Consider the following 17242-nt stretch of genomic DNA (forward strand, 5'->3'; position numbering starts at 1 on the left):
TATCTGGTTTTAATTATTTCATCATAAATTGGATCTAGAAAGGTAACAATTAAAGATTATAGATATCAATCAATCTAAACTAATATATACAAGTTACACGAGTCTCCATTTCTACTGTTAAACAACAGGGTGAAACAGCAAGGTCTTTGGAAACATGACTGGTGCTCGCATTGCTCGAACTCACTGGCGTCGTACTAGTATTTTGTTCTGCTCATTTCATTGTATTTGTGTTCGCCAAAAGGTCGAGATATAAATTCAAAGAATTATTGGAAACTGTGCATCGATCTCAGAAAACTTCACAACCTAATGATAATGCCCTTTACTTGATAATTTCTTTGTCATTCCTGGTACCTGTCTATCTGCTTGACATCCACTGATAATAAAAAGACAACCTAGACGGTCACCACTTGAATTTGGCGATACATTAACTCTATTTTCTGGGCTTTGTCTTCTGTATTTTGAGTTCCTAAAAGCCTTTGGGGTGACGGAACCCGTTAATAACTTCAAGAGAGTTAATGGTGTGACGATGAAACCTGGAGGATATATAATATTTAGTACGTCCAATCCATGCTTCATTTGATTTTCTGAAACTGTGCTAACTGCATCATAACACTTTCCTCACCAACGCAAAGGAGTTGTTCCATCGCATTAGTGTCCAGCAGGTGGACAATTGTTTTGCGTTACTGGCTGAATAAGAAATTAAAATATTTATTGGATTGAACCGACCGGTTAGCTCAGTTGGTAGAGTGCCGGACTACCGTGCAAACCCCGGCCGGACCACCACTCAGGGTCTTTAAATAACTGAGGACAAAGTGCTGCCTTTGTTCTGACATCTGCAAATGGTTAGACCTTCTAGTCTTCTCGGATAAGGACGATAAACTGTAGGCCCCGTCTCACAAACCTTGTTTGTAATTTACTCTGTGGGACGTTAAAGAACCCACTCACTGTTCGCAAAGAGTAGGGGACGTAGTTCCCGGTGTTGTGGTCTGGTCTTTGTGCGTATATTCCGTATATCCCGGGTCCGCAGTAATTGGCCTTAGATGTTGCGGTATCCCTGTCCATATTGGACAAAGCTAAATAAATGAACCAGTTTCCGAGGCAAGGTTACTTCAAATCAAAGTGTGAGACGCCCATAGTATCTCATGTATTTATATTGTGTGGTGAAAATCAGATGTTGATCAATACAATTTGAAATAACCACCAACCACCCCTCCCTAGTGATTTCTCCAGTCATCTCACCTGTCCACTTGATAATGTATTGTATTGAAAGTGGAACTCAGATGTCAGGTTTCTTAATGGAAAAGGAACAACGACAACTTCTTTTCTGTCATAACTTGGCCATTTGATTAAAAGGGTACTGCTTGTGGTTAACACTTTGTATTTTTTTTTTTTTTTTTTTTCAGGTAACAAGAAAGATCAAACAATACCGAACATGATGCATCGGAGGCACAAAAACAAAAAGTTTTTAATTCCAGTAAGATTACAAAACCACGGACAACGATCTGTAGAACTCATGATTTGTTATAAACGTGTAATCACCATGAATGATCACTCCGATTTTAATCGGTATCACATATAGTGCTGGTGATGTTTGAAACTTACCCGGTCCATTAGCTAATATTTTCGGTTGGTTTTTCACCGCGCAGGTGGCCAAATACACGCAAGGTTTCAAAATGAAAAGCAAACAACGCTAAAACTTTTTTCCATTTGGGTAGGGCAAATGATTGAAACATAAGTATCAAAGCTATTGATTCAGGGATAAGATTTCTGCCCGCACACAAACACCATTCAAGTTTGCCAAGCAGAAGTATACATCAATATGAAATTTGATACTTTTTCGCATAAAACAAAATCCAAAGAAATCGAACGAAGACGATTCGCGCTAAAAGACTGTGAAGAAAACACAAAACGTTTCTTTTTACTAATAAAACCATGCACTCAAGAGTGACTCTTCAACCAGTAGAGTTTAAGTTGATGATTTACCCTTAAATTCAAATACAAATTTAAGAATGACATCTTCATTAAACATTTGACATAAAATAAACGCTGCAGCAAATAAAAAGCTTTTTCCTTGAAATCAGTTTCGATTCCTCACGTGTGTAAAACAACAGAAATTCATTACAGTCTCGTTCATTTCGAATATTCGTTCCTCAGCTTTAACATACAACGAGTAAAAGAACAATCCTTACAATGAAATATCGTGAAATATATAGCATAAACATCTAGGAAGTTATGAATAGTAATACTAATCATTAATATTGGATCGAGAAGAACTCATTCTTTGCAATTAACAGGTAAAAAGTATTCAAGGGGGACAAAATACGTAAATTTGGGCGGCATATATTTAATGTACAGATCTCCTTTTGCTATACAACACATAGAGAAACGGATACGTGACAAAAATAGTCCTTGTTAAAACCAAAACAATAGCTTTGAGCCAGAAACGTCTCTCAGTGAGCGACTTTTGATATGCTCCTTTCCTATCTATTTTAGGTGATAATCATCTTCCATTAGCGAGTAATCGGTTGGAATAGTGTGTTAATAGGGCATCAAATAGTAGCCAATATATAATGAAGGATAAAAATAGTCTTCACTCTGCGATCTCGCGTACAAATAGGTAGATATGGTTAGGGAAAGGTCGTCCATGACTGCCGAATAATCATTCTTTGGTGTCTACCGAGCCTCAACAAAATTTGTTTAAAAAACTAGCATACAAGTTTCACCCTTTGAAGAATAAAAACAGCAACAACACAGAATTTCTGATTAACGCGGCTTTCATTCGAAATTGGCACTTTACGATTGAGCTCACAGCCTCAAAAGAAGCCTAAGGGTTAAAGCAATACGCAGAAGATTTTGGCTCTGATTTGCTAGTAAGGTAAATCCGTGCTCTTGTGCGCTTTATTATCTCCAGCGATGTCGCATTCAGTAAAAAACTAAAGTTTGTTTAGACGTTTTAAGTGTCGTTAATTGTGCATATCAACTTTCCCAGTTTTCAAATTATAATGCGGTAAATGCGGATGTATCGTTCCCAAAAATCAGTCATATATAAATTTAAGGGATGATAATCGTAAAAGTCTGTAAGCGAGTCAAATATTTAGAAGTGATCATAACAACTTTGCTTCATAAATCAGCTTATTAACCAAGAACAGTTAATTATTTTGTTATTTTGAATATTTTAGAGTGAGAAAATACTCTGTTCAATTTTAAGTGACTAACACATTCAAAGGCGTTCAGCAAAAATCTCGCAAGAGAATCAGACTATGAAATCTATAGCTACACATAATGAGACAGGCAAAAGACTTCATCTTTGTTTTAAGGGAGAAGAGGAGAAAACCATTCTTTGCTGAAATGATGTAAATTCTGAATATAAAAGTGCCTATGGAACCACTTGGGTTGTACAAATGCATTCAAAGCAAGCTTTGTCATGAAAAAGAAAAACGAATCAGACAAATCAGTTGAACTTTGTTGACTACCATATTTTCCAGATTAAGAAATCTGAATCACAAGTTCAGTTGAGCACAAAGTTAAAACACAGATAACAAAACAGATAAGTAAATCTAAATAGCTTTCATTAACAAACTGTGCTCAGTGCTCCATTGGCAGAATCATGTCAGAACCATACACCTTGTATGGCATTATAAACAGTAAAATTCCTACTGTAACGCTCAACAGCTTTCATTAATTTCAATGGCCACACTTTTGGGACTTTAGTCAAGCGCAGAGTAAAAACTTAACAACAGTTTGTTCAACATAACATAAAACACCACAGAACAGCACTACTAAGCTTTCTTACTGTTAAAATAGAACATGAAAGAATGAATGAGAGAGCAATGACTAATTGCAAAATACTCACCCCTTCCTCATTTCTGCAGCTCTCACCCGCTGCCGCTTGTTCTTGAACCAGTTGCTTACTTGTGTTACAGTCAGGTCAGTCATCTTCGCCAGTTCGTACTTCTCTCGTGGAGTGGGATACGGGTTCTCCGTGTAAGCCTTGTTCAAAATATTCCTCGACTTCTCCTTGAAGCAGTAAGTAGTTTCCTCGCCATCCCATATCGTCCGAGGCAACGGGTACTTCCTTCGCACGCGGTATTTCCCCACTGCCCCCAAAGGCCTACCACGCTGGCGCTCAGCTTCGATGTAGTGCGCTGTCCTCCACAGGCACTGCAAACGCTCATGGTTTTCTTTCGAGAACTTGTGGCTCTCGAGTATGGCGTAAAGTTCCTTAAAGTTGTTCTGATAGAAATAAACCACTGCCTTTGATACAAGTATCGTCTCGGAGGTCTTAACATCGCTATCTATATCCGTGGGCAAGGACCAGAGAAATCGAGAAAGGCGCTCGATTTCCCCAGTATTCTGGAGAAACTGGCATACTTGAGCGACTTGATCTGAAGAAAACGGACAAGGAAGCATGTTATGCAAGTATGGACGACTGATGTGTCTTTGACGACTGTTGATCCTGAATGAGACGGTACCACCTTGGACAAGTGTTAAATACGACACTAACTCGTGACTGAGTACCGATTTTGCTTTACTAGTGGATGGACGCTTTGTTGACTAAACTAAACATTCCCGCTTTTAAAACGATATTGTCCAACCCCTAAGATGAACAAAACACCTTTTAGTGGACTTGTCAGGGTAGCATCAAGTGACCCAGTTCCTCAATTAGTTTGTCATTAGCATGAAATAGATTCAGACAAACTTGTTTGTTTTAGCATCTAGGATGGCCTATTTCATTTGGAGTATCTGTAGCCTGAACAAACAGTGTTTTAAGCGCTCAATTGTGGCTCGATATTGAAACCAAATTGCCGACCTTCCAGATTTTGCAAATGTGTACAAAACGAGGGCTTTGGGTGATTCAAAAATCTCGAAATCTTAATCATTATAAAAAAAGAAAAATATTTCACTTTAAACAATTTGAATGTAATCAGACTCAATTAGGACTTCTTTTGTCTTCTTAACTTCGATAGTTAACAGACGGTCACAAAGCACAGACCTTTTATATCAACAATAATTTCTCGATCAATGCATGCCTTTTAATTCATGGGCGAGAAGTGAATCAAAGAATTATCAGTGCACACATCAATTCTTTCACCATGTTCAGTGTCTGATTTGACGCGGAATTCGTTAGTTGGAAGAGCAGTTGTCACGTTTTTACCGCTGTTCTAGTCTAGCTCTTAAACATTCAGGAGTATATTTCGCGCCTTTTGAATGTTAAGATGGAAGAAGACAAAAAATGTTTAAAGATTAACCACAAGCGCATTCTTCCATCGGGCATCAATCTTATACAAAAACAAATCTTACCTGGGGTAACAAAAAATAAATTAAGCAATTAAAACTGACAATCAAATGTGGCACTTAAAAGGGAGTCAACGGGAAAAAATCGAAAAATATAAACGCGTCAAAGCAAGTTAAAAAAAAAATCCTCCGCAACTTCAGTGTTTTTTGAAGAGATTGGTTGCTTTGAATCCCGCACCCAGCTGTATTTACTCAAAAATGGTTGAATTAATGCTTCAAAACTGCCGAGCACAATGGCAGGTCGAAAGAAAACAACGTGCCATTTGCCGTCCACCGTGGGTCGTACATCTGCTATTTCTGTCAACAAATCAAACAATGGGTAGGAGCAATTGAATAGGTTCCCGCAGCAACCTCACACAAATCCTTTGATGTATCATATCAAATAATTAGAATATTCGGAGACAAAATTCAATATACATTTGTTGGACTCGCGATGATTAGGAAACTCGTGGATGTTACTTTAAAATTAGTTGTAACTACTAAGCATGCGAGTTGCCTCCAGTGACTAGCCTAGCTTTAGTGAATAATAATGTTAGTATCATTAGTATTGTGCGCAAGATGAGTGCTATTAGACCGTGAAGGTACCGAAACGTAGTGAAAGGATTGTATGTATCATAAAAATGCTGTAATCTGTAAATAAGTCGGCAAAAAGGTGACATTTTGTTCTGTAATAGCGAGAACAATCTGATTTGTTTACAAAAGGATTGCTCGAATGCCATAATTCAGTTTACAGTGACTGCTTGTATTTCGTGAAATAAGAGTTGTAAAATAATGACCTCGTTCCAAAAAAGAGGCGTTCAAAGTGTGTTAAAAGAGCAATTTTAAGATAAGGTAGACATTGATGTATTTTTTCTTTGCAAAAGAAAAGGCGGACTACGGAAAAAACGCAAAAGAAAGGGAAGAAAATTAGCTCAACAATGAGCTTAATTTGTTTAGAATGTTGCATGAAGAGAATTATAAAAGTGGGATATAAAACCGATAAACAATGTTTCGTTTCAAAAGCCCACTGATGGGTTGGGAGAAGAATCGTCGTGTATTGTAAAAGTGTCGATTTGAAACACCAATCCTGATTACTAATGCTGAATAATTCAAACCTTAGAAGACTTGAAACAACCAGAAGAAATGATTAGGAGAAAAAAAGACAGGTATAAGCCAAGCTGTAACAACAATAACATGTAATAATGAGCCGATCGTAGGAAAAACTGCGTTTACTACTAGTAAAGTGACTGACAAGTGAAGAAAAAAGTACATTGTCGAAAACGTTTTCATAGCGCTGGAATATGCTGCAAAGAAACGTTAAATTACAATGTGACTTTGTTATTGAGGACCGAGACAGGGGTATAACAGTCTAAGATAAGAAAAAAGATATTCTACTCCAAAAGACAATTAACAAAGATTAATCACTCAGGTTTTGAAGGAAATTTAAGACATTTAATTTTAATGGAACATACTGGAAACGTTATATTACCATTTGACTTTGCTATCCAGGAGGGAGACAGGAGTATATCCTAGTCCAAAAGACTATTAACAAAGATTAGTCACAGAAGGAAATTTAAGTCATTTAATTTTAACGGTTTCAAATGAATTAAAGGAGAAAGTAGACAACCATATAGCCAGATAAGGATGCTGGAAAGTAGGCGTCATACTAAAAATAAAACTGAATTGTGTTTATTCTTAATTTTTAGCAGAGCCTGTCGATGTTTATCAATTAACTTCATTCTGAAGCAACTATTTATTGTTAAACAATATGTCCTTTTCAGTACGTGCCCAAAATTTATCAACTACATGGAAAAGACTTATATCCGATTGCATTCACAAAGAAGATTTTCGTATTGAAACACGAGACTGCTTTCAGCCTTAATTTTGTTTCACTCTTTTACAAGATTAGATTTCAGGTAATTTTGATTTAATCTTCACAAGGTGAAAAAAATATCCTTTTCCAATTTTAAAACAATTTCCATCTCAAATTCAATAAGCCTAGTTACTCACAAAGTTAGCAATCGCTTCGTAGTCAAAAGGAAATTGTTGACAAAAATTATTGTTATATCTCTGAACATTCTCATATGACTTAAATAAGAAGGAAATTAATTTGGCGCTATTAACTCCTTCATAATTTCAAGCAATTCACTGATTTAAAATTCACTTCCTCCATTCATTCTCAAAGTTCTATCGAATAGGTTTCATCGTAAAAAATACAAATCTAAATAAAGACTTGCGACGATGTTACTTAATTACTTAACGGTGTGGCAATAGACTAATTTTCTAAGGTATAAATCTGCCCACAAATGTAGGACTGAAGAGACAGGAATAAATAAACGATACGAAACAAATTAATACTTCATTAAGGCAAAGCACTAAATAGCGAAAAACTATCATTTAACAAGTTGTCAATTCATCCTCCTACGCGAGATTGAGAGAAAATTGTTCTCTGATAGCCAGGGTGCAGTTCAAGGGTTAACAAAACACATCAGGTTGCCTTTCTTGCAAAATATTAAAGGGGTTAGGTTTTTTTCGTTATCACGTTATGCAAGGTCTTCTTAAAAAGAAATAGCACGCCCGAGAAATCATTTGACAAAATTTTTAAGGGCGTTGTACAAATAGTAGCGACGTAATGAAGTTCTCGAAAGAACCAAACAGTAACTATATGTCCAGTACGATCAAAATTAATACTAACCTATATCTAATAAAACCGAGACTTCTAATTAGACTCATTGAATGTATCGAGCACAAACTCAAAGTTTTATGGCATGTCACTTAATAACATGAAAATCAATGTACGAATTTACTACCTGAATTTTGCACCGCGAGGCTGGTTGACATGACACCGACCGTCGAGATACCGCTTATGGTTGAAATTGAAAGTTGAAAGTTATTAATTTAGAAAGTAAAGAAAAGTTCCAACGATTCTCACTTGGCGGAAATTTAATCGACATTGATAGCGTCACAAGGAATTGTGGGATATTGATCCGGTTTATTTCTCATACGAAAACGCTTAATTACAACTACATACCTCTCCGAATTAATTTAATACATAGATTCCAAAAAGATGAAGTCTCGATTAGTACAAAGTATTTCAGTCCCAAACGGTTTTTTTTTCCGTTTCCCCTTGGTTTTTGTTTCCACCAACCAACACTAAAATGTTGTGAAGGGTGACAGCTTTCGCTCTCAGAGTCATAACTTCGCTTTTGTAGTTTGATTTTCGCAAAGAGTGTCCACTCAAATGAAAGCTAAATTTGGAGCTTATTGCATTTGGTGCTGTTTGTTTCTTAACATTTTGCAGTTTGAAATTTTGTGCTTTTCTCACGAAAGAATACAATAACCTTATCCGACATTTATTTCGAAGCAACACGAAATTTATTTAAGAATAGGTTCACTTTCGAAAACCTTCCTACATTTATTTCTGTTGTTAACCTGTTTTTCAGTTTCTAAGTCATCTCTTTGTCCTCTCCATTTTAAAAAGAGGAAAATTGCGGTGACCACTAAGTGATTTTTTGTTGTCTTAAAGGAAAAGGAAATTGAAGCTTGCAATCAGTAAACCGATAGGAGGACTTTGATGAAACATAGTCCCATGATGATGAACTTAAATTTGTTAAGGCCATTTTATTTGTTATTAATTGACGTCCTTTAAATAATAGTGTTTGAGAGGGGGTTGGGGTATTAAAAACCGATTTTCCAATCGTAATTGCTTCTTAATAAAACAAACATCACCTGCAGAGTTACCCTACACTGAAAACGTTATTTAAAAGGAAGGACAAAAAAAAAAGGAAATGCAGTATTTAATACAGTAAAATTGCTACAATTTTCCTGAAAAAAAAAATATAAAGCAGTCTGCTACTTTTCTAATTAAAAAATCAATTTCCACAAATTAAACAAACATCATTTTGCAAAAATAAAATTATTCAGACAGCTGTACAACAGAAATAAGGATAAGGAAAAATAAAATACAGAATATGTTTCTAAATCATACAGAATTATCCACGATAGTAGACAAAAAAGGCAACTTTGGTATCATAAGTCTTAGATGTGGAGTGCAAGAAGCTGCTTAATCAAGTTATAGCGTTAACAGCAAACCAGCTTTTTTCGATTTTAATTAGTCGCTGCTTAAATAAAGTCCCCTCCAATTGTACTAATTAAGACAATTGTTTGCATAAAGGTTCAATAAATCCCGCACACCTTCGAGAGATCGATTTGGCGTCCGTAATTACTAGGAATTGAATGTAAATTTTAAGACCAGTTTTGGGCGTAGCTGTTTTCTGAATGCTGCAATGGTTCGCCTTTTAGTTTTTGCTTTGATTTTGATTTTCAACTGAATAAAAACATCCGCACTGCTTGAAAAAAGGTCAAGCTTAACACGACAAGAATCATAAGGTATTGAGCCTTGTGACATGTTGGAGGCTCAAAGAAGGCTTCTCTCCATGTAGATTTTATACAAAATTTGATTTGTCCGACCAGTTAAAAAAAATAAAGGAAAACGATGAATGCCGACCACGTTCTGGGATGACACAAAGAACACTGGCAATGTCCTCATAAGAGACACCAGTGGAAGACAGTCGATAGGCAATTCGTTATTGGATCGAACTAATATAACAGCTTACAGCCAAGCAAACCCACCAACAAATTACCTTGTTCCCGCTCTGTAAACTTAACTTCAATGTTTGCAGAAAATTAATTACGTTTTGAATTTAAAATTTCTGTATCCATGAAGGGCATTTTCGTTCAACAGGGAATCTGTGGTTACCTAGTTACCCTTAAAAGAACTAAAAGGCTGACTTGCAGATGAAGAATCTTTGACACCAACATTTTCTAGATTAATTAAGGGGGAATTTCACCTAAACGCCATTTTTCTGCCACTTGACATGGCTTTAATGGCAATTTCTCATTCACGTTTCAAGCAATCCAAAAACCCTATCATTATCCCGTGAATCTGTGTTGTGGGGTATTTTGCAAATTGTTGGGTGATTTTTGGATATATTTGGGAGTAGTTTTTTTAGAAGGATTGGTTAAATTAAGAGAAATAAGAAATATTGAAGATTTAGTGAAGTTTTAAAATTAGAATTTGTATTTAATAATTAATAGACGGATACCAAGTTAGTCCACTAACAACCCGGGGTGCTCTTGCGTGGGTATCAACTGTCTGTTGGTGTTCCAAAAATCACTTTCTTTCTTCTATCCCTTCTTAAAACCTCTTTAAATTTCATTCAAATTTAGGTAAATTGCCCCCTTAATAGGAAGAGGAATGCAACTTGTTAATAGATAGTTTCATAAAATTCCTTGAATTGATCCCATATTAAACACATTAAGATGATAAAGAGAAAGATTGTAATAGCAAAGTAAAATGAAGGGGGACAAAGGTTAACATAATTTAGGTCATTATCAGGGCACGACAGTGAAAAAAATAAACAAATTTTACCTCCAATAATAAGAAATGAAAATGGAAAGAAGGGTTAAGTTCTCTCACAACCGGATTGCAGAATAACTTAGGCTTCGGGAAAATTCTCCTCATCATGTTTAACTTGTTTATACATTGAGTTGCCAAACTCTGTTGTAGAACGGATGAGACTTGCAGCATCAATACATAACATTACTCTGTTTAAAGGTTTAGAAAAGGGGTGCATCTTGATTCAAACCAGCTTTTCCTGTTTTCTTCTCCTTCACGGGGAAGTTGGCCGAAACTATGTAATAATCATCACTAAATTGTCCGCTACAGGTTCTTTATTAATTATCAAGGCCTGTGTTGTTTTACTTTCAAAAATAGCAAAACAAGCATGACTGGGTTAATTCTGACCTGATTAAAAAAACGAAAGTAATTTACGCGTTTAAGTATCCATTATACATGACTTTGGCGGGGGCAGGTTTGGGGGAAATTTCCAAGCACCCAGGGAGGCTTTTACTTCAGAGATTCGTTGGCTCATCGTCTTGAGGAATAGTAAATGCTTTATTCCAGAGTGAAGTCAACACAAAATCGTTCTAATCTCCAAATCGTTTCTATGAAGTTGTTGATTCTCATTATTGGTTACATCTAGGTGGTCATTGTCCTGTTTGAGTGTGATTATAAGATCCGTAACTATTCAGTGGTAATGTCGCTTATTTTTGATGCATTGTTAATTGTGCTGTACAAAGTAATTGTATCTTTTTAGAGCCTGTAGAGAGAAATCGTTAAGTGTGGCCAACAATTTGAAGGCTGTTGACTCCTATTTTCCAGTGGTACGTTTTGGTATATGCTGTACAAACTCGCTCTCCATTTGTTTATTCTAAGGTCGATGAAATCTCAGTGTAATAATTCTAATGAAAGGTACTGAGAAATGCTGTTGTGGTGTTAACTATTTTGCTCCTTGTTTTCCAAATATTCGCAACTGAACATCTTAGATCTGTTCATGGATAACCTTAAAAAACACGCCATCTTTTCTCATGGTTTTGCAGATGAAATTTTTTCTCCACGTGGAGAGAACTAAATAGACCTAATTAGCATAATCTTCAAATTGCTTTAATATTTTAGTGAATAATGTGGCTTTCGGCTTTGGAGATTTAGTGAAAGGTGGTTTTGTATCTATACAAAAAAGGCCGCTGCTAAATTTTCTCTCTTTGTGCTTATTTTCATTGTGTTGTACAAGGTGGTCCTGTCCTCGTCTAAATAAAATGCTAAGTTATGAGGCAACATCAATTATTACTTTGAAGGGCTGAAAAAGATCAATTATTACTTTGAAGGGCTGAAAGTTATTATGCTGCCGCAGTTGTCTTTGCAAAATTTCCTATGTGGTTTTTTTCCTTTTTATTAACATTGCAGCTGGAAAAATACAGCCTACTATGTTCATTTAGCAGTTCTGCTAGGTTTGGAGCCACACCTAAGCAACCACCAGTTTGGAGAAAATTCCAGGTTCGTATCACAGGAAGATAACTCAATCTTTAAGTTGACAAGCAGCTGAAGAGGCTTCAGAAGCGACGAAAAGTTAAGAGAACATATAGAAAAAACCTTTGTCATTGCAAACACGTGTAATGAATTTCAACAACAACAAAAAAAAGAACACATTTTGTTTAACTGTCCCCATTTTTTTTAGTTGACCGAAAGGTGTGCAACATGGCTCTCAATTTTGGGTCAGTGCATGTAATCCTCGATTGTGGTAATTTATATGAACAGCAGATACCAACTATGGCGCTTCTTGTTTATCATTGTTTACTCCATTAAAACTTGGTACGTACACTTTTAAACTTTTCTTGCTTAAGATTTTCACAATGGAGCCTCGTTACGAAAAAAGAATAGACATATTAGAACTGAACTACCCATGTTTGTCGCGATGCGTAAATGAGCGAATCCAAACTATCCCTAAGACTGCAAAGATGGCTGTTCCGAATCCTTGACCTGCTCAGAAAAGTTCTACCTTAAATTGTAGTGTAATAGAAAAAATCTTTGGCCAAAGCTCATAGCTGGATAGAACACACGCTCAAACGGAGCAGGAAGATGCTACTTGTTATTAGATTTATGCAAGGCTGGACTGCGTAGAAAACTTAACACGACAGCGACATGATAGAGACCAAACCGAGAATCAACAGAATGCGGCAACCGTGGACAGCTGTTTCGAGCTGATTAGATCTTTTACAGATCCTGCGTATACCTACAGCATTTTCGTTGTGCGGTTCCTTGCTTATAGTTTACTTGCTATTAGTATTTTTTCAATTTCAAACACAAATTAATCCAAATCAATCAAAATTTTCTAGAGCCCACTTCAAACTTGCTGATGAGTGAACTTTTGATAACATTTTTGATACAACCCTTATAGAACTGTATGTGGTTCGAATAGTTGCGTCTACTAATAAATCCCAAGGCATGATTTACATAGGCACTGTTAAGTGCATTCGCACTGTACTCTTAGAAGAAAGCTAAATAAATCCTAGGGCATGATTTACATTGGCGCTGTTTAGTGCATTCGCACTGTACTCTTAGAAGAAAGCTGTAAGCTGTCGGTGAGCACATGACAATTGTACGTATTGAATAGGTTTTCACCAGAATTTCAAACTTTTTGAGTTAACTTACTTTCTTACTTTCTTAAGAGTACCTGGTCCATGAAGTTCCGCTTAATTAGAAGTAAAACCTAACGTTTCATAACGAAACAAACCAAAGTGTGAAATTTCTTTCCAAGGTGATATTTGGTGCATGCCTTTACGCGGTTATTGCGTTAATCTGTTTTCCACTCTATACGGTGTGTACAACGTGAACTTTTCAACAACCGAAATCAGTGCAGTGGAGGCTATGTTAATGTCGCAACCATCGCCGTTACGTACGCCTGAGCCGCCTCGAAACGAAAGAAATCAGGCTTGAACGGGAATCGAACTCATGACCTCAGCGATACCTGTGTAGTGCGCTATCGACTAAGCTATCAGTTCGTTGCACGGTTCGTGAAAATCTAAGCAAGAAAGTAATGAACATCAGTTCCATGCAAGAACTCCGTTGAAGAGCATTGATATGAGGACATATAAACATTGTTGTTACCTTTTGCAAGTTAGTACCAAAGAAGTCTTCTCTACAATATTAAATGTTTCGGACACTGACTTGTAAAAACGTTCAAACACATTTATCAAAAACTTAGAAAGGATGTTTCGTCCGAAAATCTTCGGCCTTCATCGATTTAAAAAGACAAATAAGCAAACGCATATCTAATGGTTCTTTAATACAGTATACCGTGTTCAAGGACAACAGTCGCGCCTTGAAATTTACATCAGAGTTGACGTAGAAAATAAGGAACCGGTGCGGACCAACTCTGACTGAGAAATAAACATGGAAAATGTTGTATAATCCTTTATTCCATTTCGTTTTTTCAGTATGTTTTGGCATTTTCCCATCTTTTCAGATTATCTCTACGCAGAAAAAGGCTTGCCTCTGTGATGCCTATCAAGAGACTGATTCACACCTGACTGGTCAACGTTTTTACACAAACGACTCAAACTCTACTTCTTCATACGATGGGTAATTTAGAATATATGGACAAAGCAACAAAATCAGGTTAAAATGCTTAAAATTACAGGAAATTTGGTTTTTCATGGATATGACAAGTTATACCCTGCAACTAAACAAGCCGTTCTAAAGCAATAATTCTTAACCGCAAGACGAAGACAGCAGTAATCATGAGTGATGAAGTTTATTTTGAGTTACCGGATACCTTTTTTTCATATTTTAATTTGTTGTGAAGAGGATGTGGTAAATCATGTACGGAAATGAAAAAAAAAGTTTTCTTTGGGTCTTGAATAAGAAAAAAAACTCCCTACCAGTAAAAGATCAAAAATCGTTATATACCCACTCAAATTAAGAAGTACTTCATTTCAAGAACAAGTCACAAGATGTCTTCAGCCATCGCTAATTGTGCTTTCGTTTAACTCAATTATTAAAGTTTGTTTTTCTTGACAACTGTTATTTTACTTTTTAATGAGATTTAGGTCAGTTAGTATTTTAATTACGCGGTTTACTGCCGTCGTACAAATAAGTCTTTGATTTTAAACAGTTCAGTGACTGCAATTTTTATTATAAGGGTGCAATCTTTAATTTTCCGCGAAAAAAAAAAAAAACATGATTCCGCTAAAAAACTATAACTTTTGGAATATAAATGAGCGGAAATGTTCAGACTTGACAATATCGAACGCTCATATCAGAAAGCATTTTGTTCTTTTTTCCTTTTCATGGCAGTCTTATGAACAGGCTGACGTTTATTACTTCAAAACAAAGGATAAAACGTACAAAAAGGTTATGATTATTATTAAAAAGGAAAAAAGATTCTTCTCATCCATTGAGGCTGTGAACAGATGGAGAAAGTCGTGTTTTTTCAGGTGTCCATATGAAAGATTTTGGCTGAATCACGCCGGTTTGAAACCAAACCTCAATTGCGCATGTATGAAACAATTAACCCTCTAACAAAAGAGACTGAAAACATTTTTAAAAGCTTAAAATATCCTCTAATGACTCCATCTTTAATTTTTTCCCTTTTCCATACGTTTCTGACCAAACGTCACGCATAAATCCATGACTATTTCCAAAACCACACAAATAATCAAAAAGATCTATAACTATGTATAATCAATTCGCTTTTACGCTTGCGAACATTAATATTACAGTCAAGTTTCTTAAGAATGTTTACAAATTCATGTTGAAGGGAAAATTAACATCTTCGAGCACTTACCGTAAATTAAAGTTGATATAAATGAACTTAAAGGGTAACAATTTGGTTGTAAGTTTATCTTAAGTCGCTTTACCTTAACAATGATTAGAAATTTATCGCCGTCTAACAAAAATCCCATTTCAAACGTTGTCCGCGTTTCATGTAGTTTTCAGTAATGATCAACCTTACTCGTGTAACGAAAACTTGCCACCTAACAACTTTGTCGTCTTAATTGTTGTTGGTCACAAACTATTTGCGATAGGTGGGAAAGACCTTCCCATTCTCGTGGCTATACGCTTACCGAGATTATTTTATTCTATTTTATTGCTTTTTGGCTGGGCATCAGTTTTCCTTTTGTGCTGAAACCCTTTGTTTTATCGTGGAAGGGTTCTACTTCAAACACCTCAAGCCTTTTATCGAACATTTATTAAAAGGGCATTGACTTCTACTCATTTAGAACATTCACTTTCTGTGAATCATTGTGCTAGAATGCTTACTGTTATATTTTGTATTTTAGTGCGCAAAGATTCCTAGCAAATACAATAAAATTGCTGGTAAGATTAGATGAGTGAATCCCATGATCAGTATATAGAGTGTAAAAGAGTGTTGTATTTTGAGAATGCATGCGCTGTATTTTTTTCATTTTCCCTAGTACTTTAAGCCTATGAGTGAAGACGCAAACGCATTCAGTGCTAAGATTCAGTTCTACAAGCCTTGCCCACGAAATTATATTCTTCAAAAGCAATATTATTATTATTACTGTTATTTTGAAATTCATCTGTCCCACATTGACACCATATCTCCGGACATATCTTCAAACAAATGCGCAATAACTTTATTTTCAGTGATTGGAACTTTTTGTGAATAGGAGGAAGCATATTAACTTAAGACGGTAATAATAAAACAGATCAATCTGAAGAGAAAAGAAAATAATGTCAAGTGTTTAGGTGTGAACATAGCAAATCTAAAACAAAGATATCACCATCTCTAAACTACCATTCCGTTTCTCTAGTTCGCTCCTGCACTGTAAGGCGTTTGTAACTCTTAACAAGAATTACACTCCCAACGTAGTTGTCTCGGCTTTTTACGTTTTAGAGAGAATAAAAGCGTAATTTTGTAAAGTATGTGAAGTGAAGTCAAGTCAGTGATTGATTCTCGTTGAGAGTTAAAAACTTTTTGCAAGCACAATTTAGCTGTGTACAGTAACTGACTTCTGTGAGCTTTGGAGTTGCGGCTTTGCCAGTAAGATTTTTAACCATTTGTTCCTTTTTCAGTTACCTCAAAATGAACTGCTTTCATTAGAATACACAAACTAAATGGACTTTTTTGCATACTTTGAATTATAACAACTGGATAAGAACAAAACGGACATTGACCCGTGTTAGCGAACATGTCACCTTCCTGCCGCAGTAACTTTAAGCCAAGCAGTCAACTGATATAAGGAACATTTAAAAAAATTCATCTATAGCACGACAAGCAGTAACAGAGACAAGCACTGTGCCCTTTGTTACTAAATACTTAACCTTCAGGTTATTTATACAGACTTCAAAAAGATGAAAATACCTTCTACAGCATAAACACTACATAATAGCAATGTATTCCACATTAGCTTTCATTTGAATGCCGGGTCACATCCTCCAAAAAATAGAAACGCTTGGTGCAGGACAATAAATAGCATTACAGCCTTAATACGTAATTAATCAAAAGAAATCGCTGGATTGGTCACACTTTAGGATTTCGTCCACAGACTCAAGCTTGATCTACAGTGCTTAGTAGAATATAACGGCAGGTTAATCGTTAGAGGT

General features: G+C 35.9%; 1 protein-coding gene and 1 long non-coding RNA gene across 5 annotated transcripts in view; both read right to left on the reverse strand.

Moving 5' to 3' along the window:
- LOC146481652 (homeobox protein SIX6-like) overlaps positions 1-8201 on the reverse strand; it is a 13500-nt gene extending 5299 nt beyond the window's left edge. Inside the window, exons 1-2 of one of the 3 annotated variants that reach the window (XM_085107707.1) lie at positions 8085-8201; positions 3854-4385 (exon numbers count right to left, since the gene is read on the reverse strand). In XM_085107707.1, the coding sequence (XP_084963833.1) occupies positions 3854-4385; positions 8085-8115 (563 nt within the window). In that variant the 5' untranslated portion in view covers positions 8116-8201. Of the gene's footprint in view, positions 1-3853; positions 4586-5249; positions 5284-8084 lie in introns of those variants that run through there. The other 2 variants (XM_085107709.1, XM_085107708.1) reach the window with 2 other exon arrangements.
- The window catches only part of LOC146481647 (uncharacterized), a 222333-nt gene that overhangs the window by 111486 nt on the left and 93605 nt on the right, over positions 1-17242 (reverse strand). The window lies entirely within an intron of this gene.

Source organism: Pavona decussata, unplaced genomic scaffold (assembly GCF_977016875.1).
Source record: "Pavona decussata unplaced genomic scaffold, jaPavDecu1.1 SCAFFOLD_48, whole genome shotgun sequence".
NCBI classification, from domain to species: domain Eukaryota; kingdom Metazoa; phylum Cnidaria; class Anthozoa; order Scleractinia; family Agariciidae; genus Pavona; species Pavona decussata.